Genomic DNA, 24029 nt, shown 5'->3' on the forward strand with positions numbered 1-24029 from the left:
TTGTCCAGTGTTCTGGTCGTTCTTCTTTAATCCAGATAAAGACAAGTTGTTGATGGAGGGCAACTTTTGCTGAGGTTCCTGCATATTTCCAGATTTCCGCAAAGGTCTGATCTTCTCCTGGCGCTTTGTAGTTTTTTAATTTATTCAGAGCTTGGTAGACTTCCTTTATTGTGGGGGGATTGATGTTTTCTGGTGATATTTTTATCGGGGTGTTGGTGTCCAAATGAAGGAGTTCTGTAGGTTCCTCACAATTTAAAAGCTTGTTGAAATGTTTAGCCAGAATTTCTGCATTGTCTTTATTGTTATGGGCCAGCTTACCATCTTCATCCTTCATCAGTAGGGTCGGTGGTTCATATTTTTGGAGCTGCTTTCTGAAGGTTTTGTAGTAGTCCCTTGATTTAGTTTTACTGAACTGTTCTTCAATTAACTGCAGGGTGTCCTTATGATGTTGTCTTTTTATTCTTCTTAAGACTTGGGTAGTTTCTTTTCTCTGTTTTACTAGCTTTTGATAGGATATTTCTGTCTTTTGGGACTGATGTAATAGCCATGCCTGATGTCTTTTCTCCACTGTTTCATCACATTCACTGTTCCACCATTGGTGTTTTTTACGTGGTTTAATTGGAGCTAGGTCTTCTGCAATTTGTTTAAGGTTGTGTACTAAGTCTTCAAGTTTGTCTGTGATTTTTATTTTTTCAGTTGCTTTCTGGTAATTTTTGTTGTTGATTAGCTGGGTAGGATCTATTTTTCTTTTAGTTTTAAGGGCTTGCTTTTGTTGTCTCCTCTGGGGAGTGAGTTTAATTTTAATTTTAACTACGTAGTGATCTGAACCTGTGTCTATTCCTCGGAGGACTTTGACGTTATAGATCTCTTTGTGGTGGTATTTGTCCATGCAGACGTGGTCCAGTTGCCATTCTCCTTTAGTGTAGTCAGGGTGTTTCCATGTTTTGAGTTTTTGAGGTTTCCTCTTAAAACATGTAGATTTTGAGATTAAATTATGGTTTCTACACAGGTCAACTAGTCTCTCTCCATTTTTATTTGTTTTCTTGTGTGCTGGCCATTTTCCGATGATGTCACGGTATTTTCTTTCTCTGCCTAGTTGAGCGTTATAAGTCGCCTATTAATAATTTTATATGGTGTTTGGGGATGTTATCTATGGTCTGGTCCAATAGGTCCCAAAATTCTCCTGTTTCCTCCTGGTCTTTTGAGGAGTTGTTTTTATCATTAGTGGGAGCATGGGCATTTATTATAGTATAGATTTTATTAGATGCCTTTAAGGTGAGCGTTGAGAGTCGTGGAGACTGTGATCTGAATTCTTGAACTGAGTTTATTATTTTAAGGCTGACCAAAAATCCTGTTCCAAATTGTGGGACATTCTTCATCACTCTCTTCCCGGGTATACCTTTATAAAGTCTGTACCCTTGAGATTCCAAGGCATCCTGGTCAGTGTTTCTAATTTCCTGTAATCCCATGATAAGAATTTTGTGTTGGTCCATTATGTCGGTGATCACTTTTAGTTTACCGGTTTGCATGAGTGAGTTTATGTTGTGTGTAGAGAAGTATGTTATCTGCTTTGGTTTGATTCTTGATTTTGTCTCATTCGTGTATGTAGTACTGGGGTATTTCCGTGCCTCCGACTTCACGGTATCTTTCTGGTGGCAGCCCACCGTATCCGAATGCTGCCTTCTCTGAACTCTTGGTTCAGCCAGTGGAGTATTCCTTAAAAGACCTTCCATGGTTGACTGTCAAGGTGTCACCTGTGTAGGACTAGGTCCCGAATTACAACTCTGGATGTGATCCAGTGAGGTGATAATGAGGCCGCTCCTCTGGAGTACAGACGCCTTGTGCAGCCGCCCCTAACCTGGAGAACAGACGCTGCATAATGGATTCCAGTGGCATTTCCTCCACTGTGGGGACCATCACCCCACCCAAAGGGGCTCATTCGCCTGAAGCCGTTGGCCCCCTTAGGGAGTCAGGTTATTTCCCGCCGCCCAACACTCGGCGTTGGCAATTTTACAGCTGGGTGCCAGACCAGCAAACCCTCCTCCTTTCTCATTCCGGACTTGGGACCAATACTGCCTTTACTGTAAAATATGACGGTATTGGTAGGCCTATTGTATATAAATCGCCTGTTTGAGTAGTAATAATGTTATTGTTTTTATGTCCCACTAACCACTTCTACATTTTCCTGAGACGCTGAGATACCGGAATGTTGTCCCGCAGGAATTCTTTTACATGCCAGTAAACTAGTGACACGAGGCTGACATATTTGAACTCCTTCAAATACCACCGGACTGAGCCAGGATCGAACCTGCCAAATTGGGGTCAGAAAGCCAGCGCTTTAACCATCCGAGCTACTCATCCCCGACCGGGGAAAAAGAGTATATCCATGAACACCTTCCAGAGCTATATGACTTTGCAAAATGCAATGAAAGCACATCTGGTTGAGGAAGTGAAAGAAGACAGTGTTAGCAAAGTTTTAGGAGGTTTTATAAAAGACCACAGTGAATTTGCATCCAAGTGTTCGCAAGCATTATGGTTTCCGACGTCTAATGTGGTCAGCGAGAGGAGCTTCTCTGCTTACACAAAGACACTTTCTGACTGTTGCATAACTCTGCATCCTGATAATGTTGATACCATGCTTAGTTTGTACTTTGGAGACAAGTAATTCAACGTCTGAAAATGTAGGCTATGTATAAATGTATATCACAGGGCAGATCATCTAACTTCATTTCGAAGTATCAGTGATTTATATATTTATTTCTATAACAATTTGCATATTTGGTTTTTCTAAGATTTAATAACAATGATACATTACAAGAGTTTACTTTAAAACCCCTTATCACAAAGTTAGTTACATTTACCCCATACGCTACTACAAGGAAGATTTGGCAGGAAACATCGATCAGTATAACAATTTATTTCACGAAATACCTACCGAAATAGTGTCAGTTTTAACACCAAAATCAACAGTTTTATTTCACCAAAAAACAAGGCCCCTATACATATTGGACCCCCCTTTACTGTAAAAGTGGGTATGAAAAGGGTCTAATACGCAAGTAAATTAGGTAGGTTTCCCACGACAGAACATAAACAAGTGTGGAGGCTGCCATTTTAGCCTACTCCTAGAGCCTTCTTGAGGAATCTTTCTCTGTCTTCTCGGTCACTAATTGCCAGGTTGTCTCAGATTATTTCGATTCCCAGTGTGATAATTGGGGCTATTGTGCTCTTGAATAATGTTATTGCTGCATTGAGTGATAGCTTCGGTAGGTTCTTGATGTTGTGAATAGCCTTCATTGGTGCTGTCTTTGTCTAAAATGTGGTTATTGAAGGATGTCATGGTCATTTGGAAGGTAATGCCTAAATAGTTGAAATTTCTTGACTATTTTTAGTGGTTTATTTTTCAGCATTATAGCATTGTCCATGGCATTCTTGCCACCTTTTCTGAACACCATCTGAACTGTTTCTTCCTGGTTAATCTCAGATTTGTTCTCTGATGCCCGTGCTTTTAATTTCATCATCGTCATTTGAAGTTCCAGCTTTGAACACGATCCCAGTGCCATATCGTCAGCGTACATTAATAGAGTAAAGAGATTAAATGCAGGAGATTCAGTTCTTAAAAAAATAATTTATTGAATAGATTCACCTATTCAATATTTGTTGTGCTAATTAACAGTAGAGTAGTCTTGGGAGAGTCCAGCATTATCCATGTGATGCCTGCTGTTGAATAGCAGCAGGCTTAAGGGGCCTCCTTGGAGTATCCCATTTGTTTTACTTACCTGGATGTGGTTGCTCCATCAGTTTTTATTGAATTGTAGTCTAGGGTGGTTGAAACAGTTCTCATGAGTGGATGATCATCAGTCATTTGCAAGTGAAAATGTAACAGCAAAATTCTATTTATGTCAAGAAAGTAAGTTTCCTGCAAAATGTAGAATTTTCTCTGGAGTGATAATCAGCATACCACACATCATTATGAATCACTTACAACACTTCTAAAATGCTGATAATGAGAAAGGAGAAGTTCAAACTGGATCTGCAAACATGAACTGGCATAAGTTATCCAGTGCAATTTGCCATTGATTCTAACTCATCAAAACTTCTTGGTTTATTGTACACAGTTCAGGACTACATTCAGAAAGACATGACAGAAAATAAGTTGAAACAAGTGCCTTTGTTAAAACTTTGGAAAAAAAAGCTTAGTTGTGTTAATAATATTATTACAGTACAGTGTTTGAATTTATGTTCTTATTCCGAGGTGGTGCAGCTCACTTCTGGCACACCCCAGTGGAAGCGAGCTGCATGTACCATTTTAACCACTTACCAGCCCTCCTGTCTATTTTAAATTTCTAACTGTATCGGGAATCAAACCCAGACCTCCAAGGTCGGCAGCTAATAGCGCTAACCATTACTCTCTGGAGGTGGACTGTACACAAGATGGTAGCGGATAGACAAGACTGAAAAGATATATAATGGTCTTGATATTTAAATGATTAATTTCATGCCTTCGCGTATGTACATTTGGTTTGTAGTTCAGATTGTGTTTCTTAAGATTATTTTTGTTACTGAGTGTTGCTTTATGGTGTATCAGGTAATTTATTTGCAGATACTGTCTTTCACAATGATATTTGTTTATGTGGTTGCTACAAACTCAGTAATGGGATAATTTTTTAATTCTATATATATCTTTCTGTATTAGTATTTTTGATCAGTTTTTGGTGTTTATTCATTGTAATGAAGCCAATATCTGAAGTGTTCAGGTTCTGCTTTTTTAATCTGTGACCATACAGTGGAATGTTGGTAGCATTTTATAGTAAGATTTTAAGTTTAGGAACATGCATTGTCTCTATGCCCAGTGGTTCTATTACATAAATCTACGTATAGTAACATTTGATCATTAATCTCATTATGGCAGCCACTACATAAAACACAACATGCACATCAGCCAATCGCATCCTGATATTCATCGCAAAATAATAGTATACAGGCTAAAGAAATTACAATGAATGAAATTGAAATGGCAGTAAGAAAGATGAAGAATGGAAAAACTGCTGGAATAGACGAAATTTCAGTGGAGATGATAAAGGCAACTGGAGTTGTAGGCCTGCAGTGGACATATCGGGTTCTCAGGAAGGTCTGGGAGAATAAGGAGGTCCCTGAGGATTGGCAAAAAGGAATAATCATCCCAATTTTCAAGAAAGGTGATAAGAAAGTTTTGAAGAACTACAGGGGAATTACTCTAATATCCCATGTTGCTAAGATAATGGAAAGGATACTGGAAAGTAGAATAAGGTTGAGGGTTGAGAAGCAGATACAGGAAAATCAGTTTGGTTTCAGAAGTGGAAGGTCAACAATAGAGCCCATTTTCATTATGAGACAACTAATGGAAAAGCATTGGGAGTACGGGAATGATATGGTGATGACATTCATTGACATTGAAAAGGCATATGACAGTGTCCCCAGGACCAAAGTTTGGGACAGTCTGGTGCAAAAAGGAATTGGACAGGGATTAATAAAAATGATCATGGCATTGTATAAGGAATGTTGTAGTTGCGTGCAAACACAAGTTGGCAGGACAAGTTGGTTCAAAATAACTAGTGGGCTGAGACAGGGAAGTGTTCTATCACCAATCCTGTTTACATTAGTCATGGATGACATCATGAGAACAGCAAAAGCAGCATATGGAGGAAGAGAAATGAACATGATGTTATTTGCAGATGATATTGTGATTTGGGGAGAAGACGACAGGAAGGTTCAAGAACAGTTGAATGTGGTGAATGGGAAGATTGAAGAATGTGGATTAAAAATAAGTGTAGAAAAGAGTAAAACTCTTGTTATGACTAGAGGGGAGAAAGAAGGGAAAGGTCAGATTAGACTTGCAGACAAGCACCTGGAAGTAGTGGAAACGTTTAAATACCTGGGGAGTGAATTAATGGAGAATGCTCGACTGGATGCTGAGATTAGTAAAAGGATTCAAGCTGGAAGTTGTTTCTATCATAGTGTAAGAAATATGTTATGGGACAAAGATGTGCCAATGGAAGCAAAGGATACTATGTACAAGATGTATTACGTACCCATAACAACTTACGGAGCAGAAACTTGGACAGTGACAAAGAAGGATGGGAGTCGAATACAGGCGGCTGAAATGAAATTCTTGAGGAGTATGATACAGAAGAGTAGAAGAGACAAAATAAGGAATGAGAAAATCTGGGAAGAAATTGGAGTGGAAAAAATTAATGATAGAATAGAGAATAGCCGACTAAGATGGTTTGGGCACATAAAGCGAATGAGCGACGAAAGAATGCCAAAAAAGGTGATGGAAATTCAAATCCAAGGAAGGAGAGGCCGTGGACGACCACGATTAAGATGGAAGGATACCATCCAACGTAGCATTATAGAAAGAAACCTGGACTGGGACACAGTGTTGGAGGAGGAGTGGTGGAAAGACCGAAGAAAGTGGAGAGGAACCATATTTGCCCCTACCCGGCTACAGCTGGATAAAGGGAAATGATGATGATGATGACAGGCAGCTTACTGCAAACCATTCTGCCACTTCACAAGATGACGAAATCTATGAAAAATGTATCTCTCAAAATGAGCATAGAAAACTGGTGGGACCAATCAGGGAATATAAAAAGAGTTTGTATCAGTTGAACTGTAATTTATCTTATGAAATGTGTACAGGTCAGTTCGACAAGTTTGTGATGAATTTGCTGGTTTTTAGCCAAAGCCAAAGATCTCCTACCAGGTCGTAAACAATGGCCAAAAAATATTTTGAAGCAAGGAAAAGAGATGCACAGGTACAGAGAACTTAAAAGCAGCAGCCAAATCCGCAGAAGGCAACAAATAGAGATTTAGAAAAAAAGAGATGTAATGAGTAATGATATTAAGAAATGCAGTATTTCTATTACAATCAGTGAAGAAAAGCCATCAGGAATGCTCCAAATGATCAAACGAATCTCTGTACGGCTGGTATTGAGGATATTGTGCCATTTTTTCATCCGTTTTTTACCATGTCTAACAGCTGTGGACTTGAACATTATGGCAACTTGCTGACTGAAAGCGAACGTGCTGTACATGTCCTTGACATAACAGTGCAAAAAGACTAGGTAATCCTAGTTATGAAAAGAAATGGCTGTGGACACATCAGTTGGACCTGACAAAGTTCTAGTCAAGGCTACCAATTATATGACATCAACTATTATAGCCAGAATTGCTATGATAATGTTAAGACTGGGTATGTTCCATCATTGTCCACAAAGGTGTGCACCATTTTGGTACCTAAAAATGGAGATCCTTCAAAATTGTCAGCCTGGAGGCTAATCATTATAAGTTCTGTCCTTCATCGTGTCATAGAGATGGTCTGCTTGACGCAAGATTAAAGAATTGCATCCAGTTCAGCGAACATCAAAGGTTGAAATCACCTGGCTCCATCATAAACACCATTTTACTCAGATCCGTGTTAAACTCAGCAAATCATGATAAACAAGATGTCTCTGATCTTCCGAGACATAAGCAAAGCTTTTGACAATATGGATCATTCACGTTTAAGGTAAATGGTGGCTATGTCAGCTGCACCAAGTAAGCTGAGAAATATAATTTGCAGGCTTCCTGATTAAATTATGCCATGGTGTAATGCAAGGATCTCCATTGTCACCAGCTTTATGCAATCTTACAACAGACCTCATTTTTCAAAAAAATCCATAAAAGAGATACATGCAAATTTTCAGTTCTGAATTATTCACGTATGCCCTACGTTGACTTACCAATTCTTATGCATTCCTGCAGGGAAAATACTATGTTTATTCAACATGTTAAGAGTTTATTTTATGATTTACTCACATAAAAAACATAAAGGGGTAGGTGTTTTTTGGGCAAGCTGGGAAGCCTTGCTTCAGCATATAAATAGCTGTAACATTCTGAAACTGGAGTTGAACCATTATACTGAAGCCACTAGAAATCTAGATGAAGAAATTAACTGAACTAAATGTAAATGATAAAATTCAGGATGTGAAAAACAGGAATGGTATGACACCAAGAAACTCCGGAATAAATTACAATAATCTGAATTTGACAAATGGTGCCAGCTGTGAAGCAAAGGCGAGTGAGTGTGTCTGTACAAAGAGTTCCCTCCTGCAAACCACTGAGTTAAAAAAATGTGATGGCCTTTCTAACGTGGAGTGAAGGGACGCGTTGAAAATGGCATGTAGTAACCACTGCAGAAGATGCAGTATGACTAAAACTTTACCTCATGTCTTGGGTTCTTGTGCGTTCAGTGAAGCCCTTTGAAATACCAGGCATTACAACGTCAAGTCATCCATCTTGCAGTCACTCCGTGAGAAAGGATTTCAAGTGCAAGAGGAAGTCCATGGCGTCAGAGTAGACATGATCGCCATTAAAGGAAAAACAGGATATATATATTAGACCCTACAATATTTGAAACACACTCTGACCAACCAGATGAAGGAGACAGAATAAATAAGTTCATACAGCTGCCTACAGTGCTGTGCCGGGCTGAGTGGCTCAGACGGTTGAGGTACTGGCCTTCTGACCCGAACTTGAGAGGTTCGATCTTGGATCAGTCCAGTGGTATTTGAAGGTGCTCAAATATGTCAGCCTCACGTCGATAGATTTACTGGCATGTAAAAGATGAAATTCTGGGAACTTGGCATTTCTGAAAACTGTAAAACTAGTTAGTAAGACATAAAGCGAAATAACATTAATTAATTAATTAATTAATTAATTAATTAATCAATTACAATGCTGTATTATGAGAGTAAATACGAGGTGGACGATATAGAAGCGAGGGGTCTCGTGATCAGTGTGAAGAGAGCAGTCTCTAAGAAAACGATAGAGCTGATGATCATCTTCAACATCAGTACCAAGGAGTTCATCAACTGGGGGTTGAAAGCACTCAGTGGTTCTCTTCTGATACTCTGACATCACTTCTATTTGCCGAACTGAGATCGTGGACTTATAATTAATTTACTTTTAAAAAAAATTGTTTTAGAGTATTATTTGTCTCAGGCAGCCCCCAAGTGGAGCAATATTTAGAAAATAAAATACATACATACATACATACATACATACATACATACATACATACATACATTATCATTATAGACTGTTATGCCTTTCAGCGTTCAGTCTGCAAGCCTCTGAGAATTTACTAAACGTCGCCACAATCCTCGATTTGCAACTAGTGTTGTGGCCTCATTTAGTTCTATACCTCTTATCTTTAAATCGTTAGAAACCGAGTCTAACCATCGTCGTCTTGGTCTCTCTCTACTTCTTTTACCCTCCATAGCAGAGTCCATTATTCTCCTAGGTAATCTATCCTCCTCCATTCGCCTCACATGACCCCACCACCGAAGCCGGTTTATGCGTACAGCTTCATCCATCGAGTTCATTCCTAAATTAGCCTTTATCTCCTCATTCCGAGTACCCTCCTGCCATTGTTCCCACATGTTTGTACCAGAAATCATTCTTGCTACTTTCATGTCTGTTACTTCTAACTTATGAATAAGATATCCTGAGTCCACCCAGCTTTCGCTCCCGTAAAGCAAAGTTGGTCTGAAAACAGACCGATGTAAAGATAGTTTCGCCTGGGAGCTGACTTCCTTCTTACAGAATACTGCTGATTGCAACTGCGAGCTCACTGCATTAGCTTTACTACACCTTGATTCAATCTCACTATATTAGCATCCTGGGAGAACACAGAACCTAAATACTTGAAATTATCAACCTGTTCTAGCTTTGTATCACCAATCTGACATTCAATTCTGTTGAATTTCTTACCTACTGACATCAATTTAGTCTTCGAGAGGCTAATTTTCATACCATACTCATTGCACCTATTTTCAAGTTCCAAGATATTAGGCTGCAGGCTTTCGGCACAGTCTGCCATTAAGACCAAGTCGTCCGCATAGGCCAAACTGCTTACTACATTTCCACCTAACTGAATCCCTCCCTGCCATTTTATAACTTTCAGCAGATGATCCATGTAAACTACGAACAGCAAAGGTGAAAGATTACAGCCTTGTCTAACTCCTGTAAGTACCCTGAACCAAGAACTCATTCTACCATCAATTCTCACTGAAGCCCAATTGTCAACATAAATGCCTTTGATTGATTTTAATAATCTCCCTTTAATTCCATAGTCCCCCAGTATAGTGAACATCTTTTCCTTTGGTACCCTGTCATATGCTTTCTCTAGATCTACGAAACATAAACATAACTGGCTATTCCTCTCGTAGCATTTTTCAATTACCTGGCGCATACTGAAAATCCGATCCTGACAGCCTCTCTGTGGTCTGAAACCACACTGGTTTTCATCCAACTTCCTCTCAACGACTGATCGCACCCTCCCTTCCAAGATGCCAGTGAATACTTTGCCTGGTATACTAATCAACGAGATGCCTCGATAGTTGTTGCAATCCTTCCTGTTCCCGTGCTTATAGGTAGGTGCAATTACTGCGTCCAATCTGAAGGTACCTTACCAACACTCCACGCTAATTTTACTATTCTATGAAGCCATTTCATCTCATCCCTGCCTTCCCACTATACTTCACCATTTCAGGTCTGATTTCATCTATTCCTGCTGCCTTATGACAATGGAGTTTATTTACTATCCTTTCCACTTCCTCAAGCATAATTTCACCAACATCATTTTCCTCCTCCCCATGAGCTTGGCTGTTTGCAAAACCACCATGATGATTTCCTTTTACATTGAGATGATGTTCAAAATATTCCCTCCACCTTTCCAGTGATTCCCTGGGATCTATTATGAGTTCACCTGAATTACTCAAAACATTGTTCATTTCCTTTTTCCCTCCCTTCCTAAGATTCTTTATTACTGTCCAGAAAGGTTTCCCTGCTGCTTGACCTAGCCTTTCCAGGTTATTACCAAAATCTTCCCACGACTTCTTTTTGGATTCAAGAACTATTTGTTTCGCTCTGTTTCTTTCATCTACGTACAAATCCCTGTCTGCCTCGGCCCTTGTTTGGAGCCATTTCTGATAAGCCTTCTTTTTACGTTTACAGGCTGCTCTCACTTCATCATTCCACCAAGATGTTTCCGGTGTACTTCTGTCTAATTTCCTCGTCCTGGAGATTTTCTACCCTTATTCGTTTGCAGACACATTTCACTTTCTCTACCCTAGGCCTAGAGATACTTAGTTCACTACATATCAGATAGTGGTCTGTATCATCGAAAAATCCGCGAAAAACTCTTACATTCCTAACAGATTTCCTGAATTCAAAGTCTGTTAAGATATAGTCTATTATGGATCTGGTACCCCTAGCCTCTCATGTGTAGCGGTGAATAGCCTTATGCTTGAAGAATGTGTTCGTAACAGCTAAACCCATACTAGCACAGAAGTCCAGCAAACGCTTCCCATTCCCATTAGCTTCCATATCTTCGCCACATTTACCAATCACCCTTTCGTGTCCTTCAGTTCTATTCCCAACTCTTGCATTGAAATCGCCCATTAGCACTATTCTATCCTTACTGTTGACCCTGACCACGATGTCACTCAATGCTTCATAAAACTTGTCAACTTCATCCTCATCTGCACCCTCACATGGTGAATACACGGACACAATTCTTGTCGTAATTCCTCCAACTGACAAATCTACCCACATCATTCGCTCATTTACGTGTCTAACAGAAACTATGTTGCGTGCAATGGTATTCCTGATAAAGAGCCTTACCCCAGACTCTGCCCTTCCCTTTCTAACACCCGTCAAGTACACTTTATAATCTCCTATCTCTTCCTCATTATCTCCCCTTACCCGAATATCACTTACTCCTAGCACATCCAGATGCATCCTCTTTGCTCAGCCAGTTCTACCTTCTTTCTTCCATAAGCCCCTTTAATATTGATAGCTCCCCATCAAATTCCATTTCGTTCGCCAAGTTGTTTCCAAGGAGTCCCATGCCTGTCAAATGGGAGTGGGACTCCATTATCCCATAGGTCCGAGGCTTGCTTAAAATGTTCTGAGCTCGGTAAATTCATGAAGCAGGATGCTACCCTACTTGCACATAGTCTAAGTGAGGATCTCTCGTCTAACGGGTTATGGACCACCGGTGAATTGTATAGTCCTAGCCGCCTGAGCACAAGGAGGGCCACGACTCAGAATATGTCCGAGATGTCCACTCCCATTCCATAGCAATTGGTATCCCGACTCTCAGGACCACTTACTAGGCCACTCAGCCGTTGCCCATGGTTCACGAACTAGGTCGTGACTACAGTAACCCACAAACATGAACCACCAAACATGAAAATAAAATAAAATAGTAATAATTACTGTAGTACTTGATAATAAATTTAATTTAGAAATGAATGTGTTATGTATATAGGAGTAACTCCTAGGACAGACAATTGACTTTCATGGACAGGTACAAGCTCGTTTTGAATTTTTAAAATTTGGTCCTGTTGCACGTAATACAGGAATTAATCTAATATGGAAAAATATTTTGGTCCCTTGCGATTCTACTGTAATAGGTTTGTAAAACCCTTCCTGTCATTTTGTTGTCTTTTGAAGTCAGTATTATTGTAATAAGCTCTGTTGATGTCTTGAAGAAATTTGGCATTGATTTAAGCTTGTGTTCATTCATAAAGGGATGCGTATGAGAATGGTTATCTGTTTTTGTATATTTTATTGTTTCTACAAATCTATTTTTCTTTGTTTAGGGATGACGTTGACATCCTTGTCAGGTTCTGACAAAAAGAGTGTTACGCTTCTTGGCTCGATGCTGTTCATGCGTTGTGTGTCAGGTACAAGAGTTGTGTCTGGTGCTGACATAAAGGAAGTCACTGGCTACAAATTTGAAGGTATAACTTTTTCCTGGAATATTAATTCCTTTACGTGTGAGAGATGAATACTAATTCCTTCTTGGATGTTTGTATAATTTTAACGGACAACACCTTTGTTAAAAATTTATTTAAGAAAAAAGCAACGTCACAAAATCAAATCAAGCCTTATGTAAAAACTCCTGCAGGATATGCGGAAGTTACAACATACACTAGAGTTTTGTTATCCAAAAATCTCATTAATGCAAACAAGAGTAAAAAATAATTTTAAAAAAAAATTTTGAAACAAAATATATACAGTAAAACCTCGTTAAGACATTTCTGACCAGGCGAGTTGTCGTGCAGTTAAGGGCGCACGGCTGTGACCTTGCATCCGGGAGATAGTGGGTTCGAATCCCACTGTCGACAGCCCTGAAGATGGTTTTCCATGGTTTCCCATTTTCACACCAGCAAAATGCCGGGGCTGTACCTTAACTAAGGCCATGGCTGCTGCTTTACACTTCCTAGGCCTTTCTTATCCCGTCATCAACATAAGACCTATCTGTGTCGGTGCTATGTAAAGAAAAAAAAAAAAAGGGAATCCTGCCAGTTTGTCATTGCTGAAGACAATAACTGGCAATGACAGTCAAATTTTTCATGTTGTGTTTAATAAATCTGTTAATGGAGCTTATTTTAATGAGAAAGGGCATTATGTACCATGAGAAGATTTACAAGTTACTCCAGGTTACCCATGTAAATTTCACAGTTTTGTTTCACAACTGTAATATAAACCATCATTTTGATATTTACACAGATGACTTCTGGATTTGCAAGAAAAATTATTGTTGTGTGTGAGGTGTGCGTTTATGGTTCTAAAGAACATCATCAAGATTGATATTGGAAAGTTCAAATTTTCTTCAGAATGTTAAATTTCAAGCAGAACTGTGCATTATACAACAGGCTGTTGAATGGATTAAAAGTGGTAATTGTAATGCACATATATTGGGCGATTTTCAGATTGCTTTGGATGTATTTCATAAGATGGCCGCTAGCTGCTAGTCGTTGCAGGTTATAAATTTCATCTTCTTTGTCCGTATTGAAGATCTGCTTGTGATACAAATTCTTATAATTTTCTTAATTACCACCTATTCAATACAATAAAAACATAGTACAAACGTACATATTTATTAAGATGTTTATATGGTACATGTTTTGCTCCTTTTTCTTGAGCATCATCAGCCAACTATCATTCACTTAAGGTTGTATAAGATCATGAAACAATTCTTTTTGATCAAGATTATTCCTATAAAACTAATTGACAAATCTTATAACATTTTAAAAGTCACACAACAATAAAATTATGTCTTTAAGATAAAACTTTTTGTCTAAAATCTATCTAAGTCTAACATTTTATTGACGAAACTCATCTGGTGAACATCTTTTAAATTGTTTAAAAAATAAAAAATAAATAAAAATAATTTTTTTTTTTTTTTGAGATCTGGCTAATTGTATTGATTCATGTTGCTTAACTTGTATGATTGTCGTTAAAATTTCGTGAACTATATTGACAATTTTCTGCAGTTGATAATTGTCTATGTTATGGACATTTGACTTGTTCTCGTTGCTGGAGTAACATTTATACAAATGTATTGGTATTAATTTTATATTGTCAATAGGATAATATTGTTCGTGAACAAACTTGTTGATGAAACACTTTCTAATGTGATATTGGATTTAAAATGTTCTCGTACGTTCCATAATGGCTTGTTGGTATATTTTTCTTTCTACTGTGTAATTGTTTGGTGTTACTCCTAGCCTCTTGAGAACTACTTGTTGTTCGTTTTGCACAGAACAACAAGCAGTTCTCAAGAGGCTAGGAGTAACACCAAACAATTACACAGCAGAAAGAAAAATACTATGTGACCGTTCGTGGACGCCGTGGTTTGTAGATAACCATGAACTATCAAATTATTTGCCGACTAGTATACAGAAGGTTCGCATGATACTCCACTCAGGGCATGGCCCTTCGAAGAGTATTCGGTCACATTCAGATAACGACGACTGAGCTATAGATACTGCCAATCATAAAATGTAAATTATACACTAAGGCAAAGTTTTCAAATAAATCGCAACAGAAATTGGAAGGATCACATTTTAATTTAAAAAAAAAATCAATTGATTGAATATGAACAACTGAAATGAACAACGTAAAATAAATCATATGCATTCATTAACATTAACTAAGGACCGAGTCCATCTTGCATTGTCCATCATAAACCGGAAACAATTATTTAACACAAATTCACAGAAACGTAGAATCTTATGGATATATCAAAGTCTATCGGGTCATATTATGTCATTCACTCGTCGTCGCAAATGTTAATTGTACCTGTCCACTCCGCCTTGCCTTTCATAGTTATCATTGTTCCTATCTGACTAACTAAATATCAGTTAACTTGAACCCCCCAACAGATTTCAGCATTTATAAATGATCACACATAGCAACACAATACACATAAATGAGTAAAATGCACGTCGTTTCCACCCATCGAGCTGTTGGCTGCACCTGAAATGAATCTTTATCTACTGGCATGAAAATATAAGTTGGTACAGTCTGGACTGCGTCGAGGTCTGCCTTCACCATCAGCTGAAATGCTACTACAGCATGAATCTACTACAAGCATCTACTACATGTACATCGATCGCAATAGGTGATTCTGATCTTAAACATAACTATCATTGAATTGCATTTTAAGACCCTAACCGTGCGCACATTCCAACATTTCGTTACTTGCAACTACGAATCTTAATTTATTAATTCATGTACTTGATGACTCTCTTCAATACCAATGCCTAACGCTGGACTAGCTTGTTCAATCATCTCACAAAATATGCGGCGGAAATTCTATTAACAACACCATTAACAACTTAACACGTCTCGAAACTCAATATAATTCGACACGCAAACCATAAAAATCAACCTAAATTATCTCGTGTCCGCCACGCTTTATGACGACCCTACGTTCGTCATCACATTGTATACCGCACAAATCATCACCTCCTAACTGCACAAGCAATATTAAGGAAGAGCCTTATCAACATTATACATGAACATTACCTAATACACCTTAATGAACATCCATATCACATCATGGGAATTATACCAAGATCACGCACCAATATTTCACACACACTGTCACACTGCAACTTACCTGTAGTAAATGATATTATTTTTGTTTCACAGCGATAAATAATACGGACACAACGCAGTAAAACGTCTCATCCACGGTAATTGACGGCATACACTATTTACCCACGTATGATCAATCGCAACCGGACAAATACAACCGAAAATCTGTTAGATCGTTCAAGTTAACACACCCTTGTCACCTACGTGACATTGACAAAAGGACTAACGCTACTAAAGCATTCTAGGAAAGCAAAAGATAGACAAGTACAATAACTTATCTGGCTTCTTCATGGTAATTCCGCAGCGGTTTAATCATCATTTTTGTAATTCCGTCCATTCCGGCAGAGGCCTGAGTCCGCCAGGGCACTATATTGGTTTAGCACTTCATGTTGTTCATTTACATTCCCTGGTCAGATAGTGATTTAACATCTCCGGCCGCCACCTGAAACTTGAACAATATCATTAGGAATACAATTTCACACTAATTGTATTTTCACTATTCCAGTTTGATACTGGCCTGAGGAAACATATAATTCGAGGTTTGCAAATGATTTTGGCTATTATATAACTTATATCTGGGCTTATTCTTTATGTTTATCAATTACAGAACCAGATCCTTAAGCTTGCTTCTATTATCTTCCTTCATACAGTAATCAGTAAGTAAAACACGAACTCCTTCCATTATTATTTACAATAATAATAAGTTGCTTTCCATAAGCAGAGAAATCCTATGCTAGCTATACATGTGTTTTGACATTTGAGGAACTGAATAACAACTCTAACCTTCATCATAGAAGTTGCTAAAGGAAAACACACACTATTGTTCTTCTTCTTACTATGAAACACGTCAGCACGGGCCCATTAGATGATTTGCCAAATGAAGTTTCATGCTAATCCATGGCCCCCTTTACAACTTCAAACTAGATATCATGTCTAGCCACATTCTTCTCAGCTGATGCTGACATTGTACTGAGCTCTTGCTTGTAGATAAAGCTGATCTTGACGTAATTCGACATATACCACGGGGTCTTGAGTTCGATCCACCGGCTCTCATCCATTATGTCTATTCTACACTTACGAGTTGTATCGGTTCTTTTATAAATATGCGCGTAAGCCGCACATTGACACGTTACACCTTTTTCCAAGTCATTGATACACATTTCATTTCACTTATGACTTTCAATGACCGGCAGACATATTGCTACAGGTCATTGAAAGGTCATAATACCAACAAGCCATTATGGAACGTACGAGAACATTTAAAATCCAATATCACATTAGAAAGTGTTTCATCAACAAATTTGTTCATGAACAATATTATCCTATTGACAATATAAAATTAATACCAATACATTTGTATAAATGTTACTCCAGCAACGAGAACAAGTCAAATGTCCATAACATAGACAATTATCAACTGCAGAAAATTGTCAGTATAGTTTACGAAATTTTAACGACAATCATACAAGTTAAGCAACATGAATCAATACAGTTAGCCAGATCTCAAAAGTTTTTTATTTTTATTTATTTTTTATTTTTTAAACAATTTAAAAGATGTTCACCAGATGAGTTTCGCCAATAAAATGTTAGACCTAGATAAATTTTAAACAAAAAGTTTTATCTTAAAGACATAATTTTATTGTTGTGTGACTTTTAAAATGTTATAAGATTTGTCAATTAGTTTTATAGGAATAATCTTGATCCAAAAGAATTGTTTCATGATCTTATACAACCTTAAGTGAATGATAGTTGGCTGATGATGCTCACGAAAAAGGAGCAAAACATGTACCATATAAACATCTTAATAAATATGTACGTTTGTACTATGTTTTTATTGTATTGAATAGGTGGTAATTAAGAAAATTATAAGAATTTGTATCACAAGCTGCTAGTCGTACACAAACTTTCTCTAGCAAAAAAAATTGTAAATCGTAGGTGATATAGTGCTTGAAGTGAGAGTACATTATTAGATTTGTGCTGAAGTTAAAAGTGCTTGAAGTGATAAAGACGTTATTAGATTCATGGTGAAGTTCAACGTGTACAGTTGTCATACATAATGACTCATAAGAAGCTTCCCCAAGCCAGCCCGCTGCATGGTGCTAGCATACAAGGACTCGTTAAGCAGGCCATAGCCGAACAGTTACAGCCCCTAATGTTGCAGCTCCAGGAACTAAGAGTGGAGCACAAGGAAACTGTCAAACTATTACAAAATCTGCTTCAGGCTAAGGACAGGGAACTTGTGAAAATCAAAAGTGACTTTGATAACAAGCAAGTTGAACTAGAGCAATACCAGCGGCGGCAAAGTATCCATATTTTCGGCTTTCCGGAAAAGGAAGGGGAAGATTCCGATGTCATCGCAATAAGCATCGCAAGAGATCTTGGTGTTGACCTTGACCTTCAGGACATTGACAGGAGCCATCACTGGGCACGAAGCCACGACCTCTAATAGTGAAATTCCTTTCCAACCGGAAACGGAGTGAAATATTCCACAAGAAAAGAGGACTTAAGGGAACGCTGGTCACAATAAGAGAGGATCTGACTGCAACAAGGCTTGCAGTCCTGAAGGAGTCAATTTCGAAGTTTGGTGTACGGAGCATTGATGGAGTAATTAATATAAAAATAGGATCAAATAAGTATAAAGTGTGCTCTATGGAACAGTTAAATGAACTAAAGTTCTATTGTAGTTTAATTTTAGAGTTATCCTTGTAGTATATAATAATTTTTAACTTGAACTCTCTATTAGAACATAATTAGTAATATAGTTTACTTTTGCCATTGATGCTTTCTCGTCCCGTACTTAGACATGGTACAGTATAGGCTTTTGGGTTTATGCCTTGTCAAGAAAATAAGGTGAAATTCTTTACGTTTTGCAGAGAACTGTGCTCTGTATCAACAGAAGAAAATCTCGACTGTCCACGAGAAATGCTTCGTAAACAACGACTGTTTAAATTTAGACATTGTAATAGAAGTGGAAATGGTACGTTCATTCGCCACCAGATGGCTCCCCGGACGTGGCACAACACTAGCGTTCAAAGCGGAAGCTGACCGAACCATCAGAATCAGTCTAAGATTCTCACATAAGATGTGTACTTAACATATGACACTGACAGGTATATGACATTGACACAAGTCTGGAATGAAACATCTGGCAATGAGGAACGTACGAATTTGGAAAAAACACAGACGAAATAACAATAGTCAAGGGACAGGGTTCCAGGTATTTCTTATGGGGTGGGAATATTTACGAACAGATGGATGGAGTGGCTATGGGAAGTCCACTTTCACCCGTAGTGGCTAATTTCTTTATGGAGCATTTTGAGGAGGAGGCTATTGCATCGGCGTCCGTCAAACCTATGATGTGGTGGAGGTATGTTGATGATGCATTTGTGGTCTGGACAGAAGGTCCTGAGAAACTTCATAAATCAGCAACATCTTTCAATTAAATTCGCTATGGAGATGGAGTCAGACAGATGCCTTCCTTTCTTGGATGTTCTAGTAAGAAAGAAACCGGACGGCTCAGGACATACCATCTATCGTAAGCCTACCCACACAAATCGCTATCTTCATGCAGATTCTCACCACCATCTAGCACAAAAACAAGGCATTCTCACGACACTTGCCAAGAGGGCGTGACGAATTAACGAGCCATCAAATATCCAAGTGGAGATGGACACGCTCAGAGTCACGTTCAAGGGTAATGGTTGCAGTGATTTGCAGATTCATAGAGCCCTGCATCCCAGAGAAACGACCAAGCAAATCTCACAGAAGGAAGAAGTGAAGGGAACTGCCTACTTGCCTTACATTCACAACGCCACAGATCGAATTGCCAAGGTCCTCTGCAAACACAATATAAAAACCGTGTTTGGCACCACCACTATAATTGCTCACAGTCTGAGTAAAACCAAAGACAAATTGTCCCCACTTTTACATCCTGGGGTATACAAAATTCCCTGTACTTGCGGTAAGGTATACATTGGCAAAACATGCCGGTCCATTGGTACCCGTATCAAGGAACATGAACGTAATATTCGTCTCAACCAGCCAGACAAATTGGCAATAACTGAGCACGCTCTATCGTCGAGTCCAAGATGCTCGAGGTCTTACCCACACTAGACACTACAGGTCGAGGATTATATGGGAAGCTGTGGAAATACATAGAAATCCTAACAATTTCAACAGGGACACTGGCTATCAATTAAGTAATATCTGGTTGCCAGCCATTAAGAATTTATGTAGGTAGTTCCCTTCCCTGTTCCTTTACTATTGTTATTTCATCTCGGTGTTTTCCAAATTCGTACGTTCCTCATCGCCAGATGTTTCATTCCAGACTTATGTCAATGTCATACACCTGTCAGTGTCATATGTTACGTACACATGTTATGTGAGCCTCTTAGACTGATTCTGATGGTTCGGTCAGCTTCCTCTTCGAACGCTAGCACTATTGCCACGTCCGGGGAGCCATCTGGCGGCGAATGAATGTACCATTTCCACTTCTATTACAACTTCTAAATTAAAAAAGTCATTGTTTAAGAAGCCTTTCTCTGCAAAACGTAAAGAATTTCACATTTTTTTCTTGACAAGGCATAAGCCCAAAAGCTATACAGTATCATGTCTATATAGTTTACTTTTGCTTGCCATAGTGGTAGATTGGTGTTAGTAGCAGTAGACTGGGTTCAGTGCCTTATTTTTTATTATATTTACTTCCACTTACATTATTGCTATATTACCATTATCATATTGATCGCTGTAAATTGTTATTTCCATTCCCATTATTGTCATAATCATCTCCAATATAACTGAGAACAACGTAAGTTACATAGAAAATATGAATTTAAAGTGAAGGAACTGGATTCAGCTGCACTTAGTCCCTCTGATAACGAACTTGAGACAAACGAACCGGCTCCCCTCTTCCTTGCAAACACCTCAAAACCTTTCACTTACTCCACTCTCCCCCAATGTCACTGGAACCAGCTGTGCAGACAACACAGGCCTATTATCATCTGAGCTTTCTTTCCATTCCCGGTTGGCAAGGGACATCAATAACCACCAACTTTCTCTGTACAGTAATGCTTTAAAGATTTGTCATATAAATGCTCAAAGCCTCCTTGCGGTGGCACGAATGGATGAAATAAAAGCCCTATTTATGCCTCTCAGTTTCCATGCAATATTAATTTCCGAATCTTGGGTAAACCACACCACGCAATAGAAAGAACTGCAGCTGGCGGGTTATACATTGCTTAGATCCGACAGATTAAATAAGCCCTCCGGTGGTACCGCCGCGTATGTTATGACCAGCCTACGCCCTAAAATAATCTGTAGGTTTCCAGGTCCATATGAGCGAAAACCAGAGCTCAAGTTCCTGGAAATAACTTTGAGTGAAGTAAAATGTCTTCTGGATGTAGTACATAAGCCACCGAATGCGGATTTTTATGCGATCTAGAGACTCAAATACAGTACTTAGTCACTGATTACCCAAATATAATTATAATGAGCAACTTCAACATAAACCTTCTTGAACCTAACTCTCCGCAGAAAACTCAACTTTTAACTTCTTTTAAAGCTTGCAACTTAACGTTTCTCCCTCTCAGTGCTACACATCACACAGACACATCACACACCTTAATTGATCTCATTGCCACCAATCTACCTGAATTATTTCTTCATCACGGTCAAATTAGTGTCCCAGGTATATCGTGGCATAATGCTATATTTATGGCCTATTCTATTAAAAGTCCCAAGTTCAAACCGAAAAGAATTTCATATCAAGATCTATGAAGAATTGATAAGAGTAAACTTTTACAAGATGCAGTTGCAGTGCCATGGCATGACATATTTAAAGTTAGACACAAATGACAAAGTGACTCTCTTCAATCAACATATGACTGAACTGTATGATAGACATGGGCCTGAAAAGAACGCTCGAGTTACGCGGAAACCAGCTCCTGGGCTCTCATATGAGAGCACTAATGTCTGAACGCGATGCTGCTTATAGACGAGTTAGAAAACATTGCACTCCTGACAATCTATTTAACTATAAGAGACTGAGAAACGGTGTGACTCATCAGATTAGAAACGTGAAACTACATACTCACAGTTTAATTCAACCAAATGTTTCAACAGCAGTGTTGTGGAAATCCATAGAGAGCTTTGGAATTACCAAAGGACAAGACAATGACGAAATAAATATACCTTAGGAAAAACTGATTGATTATTTTTCATCTTACTGCACATTCAATGCAGCCCTGAAACAGGAAGTTCTGGACGGGAATTATGTAAAGATGGGAACAGATAGAGAAAACTTCTACTTCAGTCCAGTAACCTACTTACAAGTCAGGTTTGCTATAAATCAAATAACATCAGTGGCAAAAGGAAATGACAGTACAGGAAGAGGGATGATAAAATTTCTTCTGGATCTGATATTACCTGCACTAATTAACATATTTAACTCTTCCCTTGTAGACAGCACATTTCCTGAAACATGGAAAGTGGGCAATGTACGTCCTCTAAAAAAAGTAGCATCCCCTTCTGCATACTTTCTGCATTATCCAAAGCGCTAGAGTTCATTGCTCATAGACAAATAGCAGACTACATGACAACTTACAACTTACTTGACCCACTACAATCCGGTTTCTGTCAAGCACACAGTACTACAACAGCACTACTGAAGGTCACAGAAGACATCCAAGAAGCTATGGACTTGTGATGTAACCTCGCATTACTAAGTGTTATAGTATTGAATAGGTGGCACAATAATATATTATTAATTTAATTGTAATCTCAGTTCAGTACAGACCAAAATGAAATTCTTATCTTTCAATGAGTGGAGCTATGTCATACAGGACATGCATACTTCCCCAGAGAGAAACAGAGTGCCATGGCAGAAGTTCTGATGACTTGAGATTGGACTCAGTCACTGCCAGTGAGTTTCTGAATTATGTTATTTCGGGCTGGCACTTTCTGCTTTTTATTGAGACGGTGTTGGTGATATGTTAGAGAGCTGTCTTAAGTGACACCAAGGTATTTTGGCATAAAGCAGTGTTCCAACTCAGTGCCCTCCCTGTTAACTTTCATGGCTTCAAAAAGAGTGTGTGGTACATTATATTACATACTAATAACTGATATAACACCACTCTAATACAGGTATGTTAAAGTGTTGTTATAATTAGGGTTTTTATAATTAGGGTTTTGACTGAAAATCTTAATTGTATTAACTGAGTCAACACTGAAAAAAATAGAGTTTCCTTCTTAAATGGAAGAAAAACATTTTATTTTTAAGTCATTAAAAACTAAGTCTAACAAATGTCGCTTTGGTCTCCCTCTCCTTCTCTTACCCTCAGTGGCTGAGTCCATCATATGTACTTCTAGGCAGTGATATTTTTTTTTTTCCTAAGGTAAAAGGTGGCAGTGCTCACCCAAACTTCATAAACTTCATAAAACTTTGTTCAGATATACCATGATGTACCTTTTCCAAAGCTACTGATTTTAATACTGGCCCACTCTGAAAACATTTTCACTTGCATCTGCTGTTCTGGTTGTAAACTTGTAAAATCTTGGCTTACCCTACAACCTAGATTTTATTTATTACATAAAGCCAGTCGTTTCTGTGGAAGAAATCATTTTTCTCAGTCAGTGTCCAACAATCATGGTCAGAATTATTTCCCTCTTGAACTGCAGTAAATCTATCGATACTTGCGATGTTTTCTTCACATTAACTTGATTCACTGTTGCAGTTCACGAGATACTTCAAAAGAAATGTCATGCTTTCTTTTATTGCACACCGGTACAAAATAGTTATTTTATTCATTTCACTTCTCTAACAGGTGAACCTCGTGCACCGCTTGCTCCTACTAAATAACTATGAACTTGCTTGCCTCGGCAGCAAGAAACAAGTGTTTTATAGACATGATGCTGTATAGGCTTTTGGGCTTATGCCGTGTCAAGAAAAAAAGGTGAAATTCTTCACGTTTCGCAGGGAACTGTGCCCTGCGTCCTCAGGAGAAATCTCGACTGTCCACGAGAAAGGCTTCCTAAGCAATGACTCTTTAAAATTT

General features: G+C 38.5%; 1 protein-coding gene across 1 annotated transcript in view; it reads left to right on the forward strand.

The window, feature by feature from the left end:
• Positions 1 to 24029, forward strand: part of SecS (Sec synthetase) — a 180303-nt gene that overhangs the window by 147235 nt on the left and 9039 nt on the right. The window contains exon 9 of the mRNA XM_067147362.2: positions 12690 to 12830. Coding sequence (XP_067003463.1) covers positions 12690 to 12830 — 141 coding nt within the window. The remainder of the gene's footprint in view (positions 1 to 12689; positions 12831 to 24029) is intronic.

The sequence above is a fragment of the Anabrus simplex genome, chromosome 5 (genome assembly GCF_040414725.1).
Source record: "Anabrus simplex isolate iqAnaSimp1 chromosome 5, ASM4041472v1, whole genome shotgun sequence".
In the NCBI taxonomy this organism is placed as follows: Eukaryota; Metazoa; Arthropoda; class Insecta; order Orthoptera; family Tettigoniidae; genus Anabrus; species Anabrus simplex.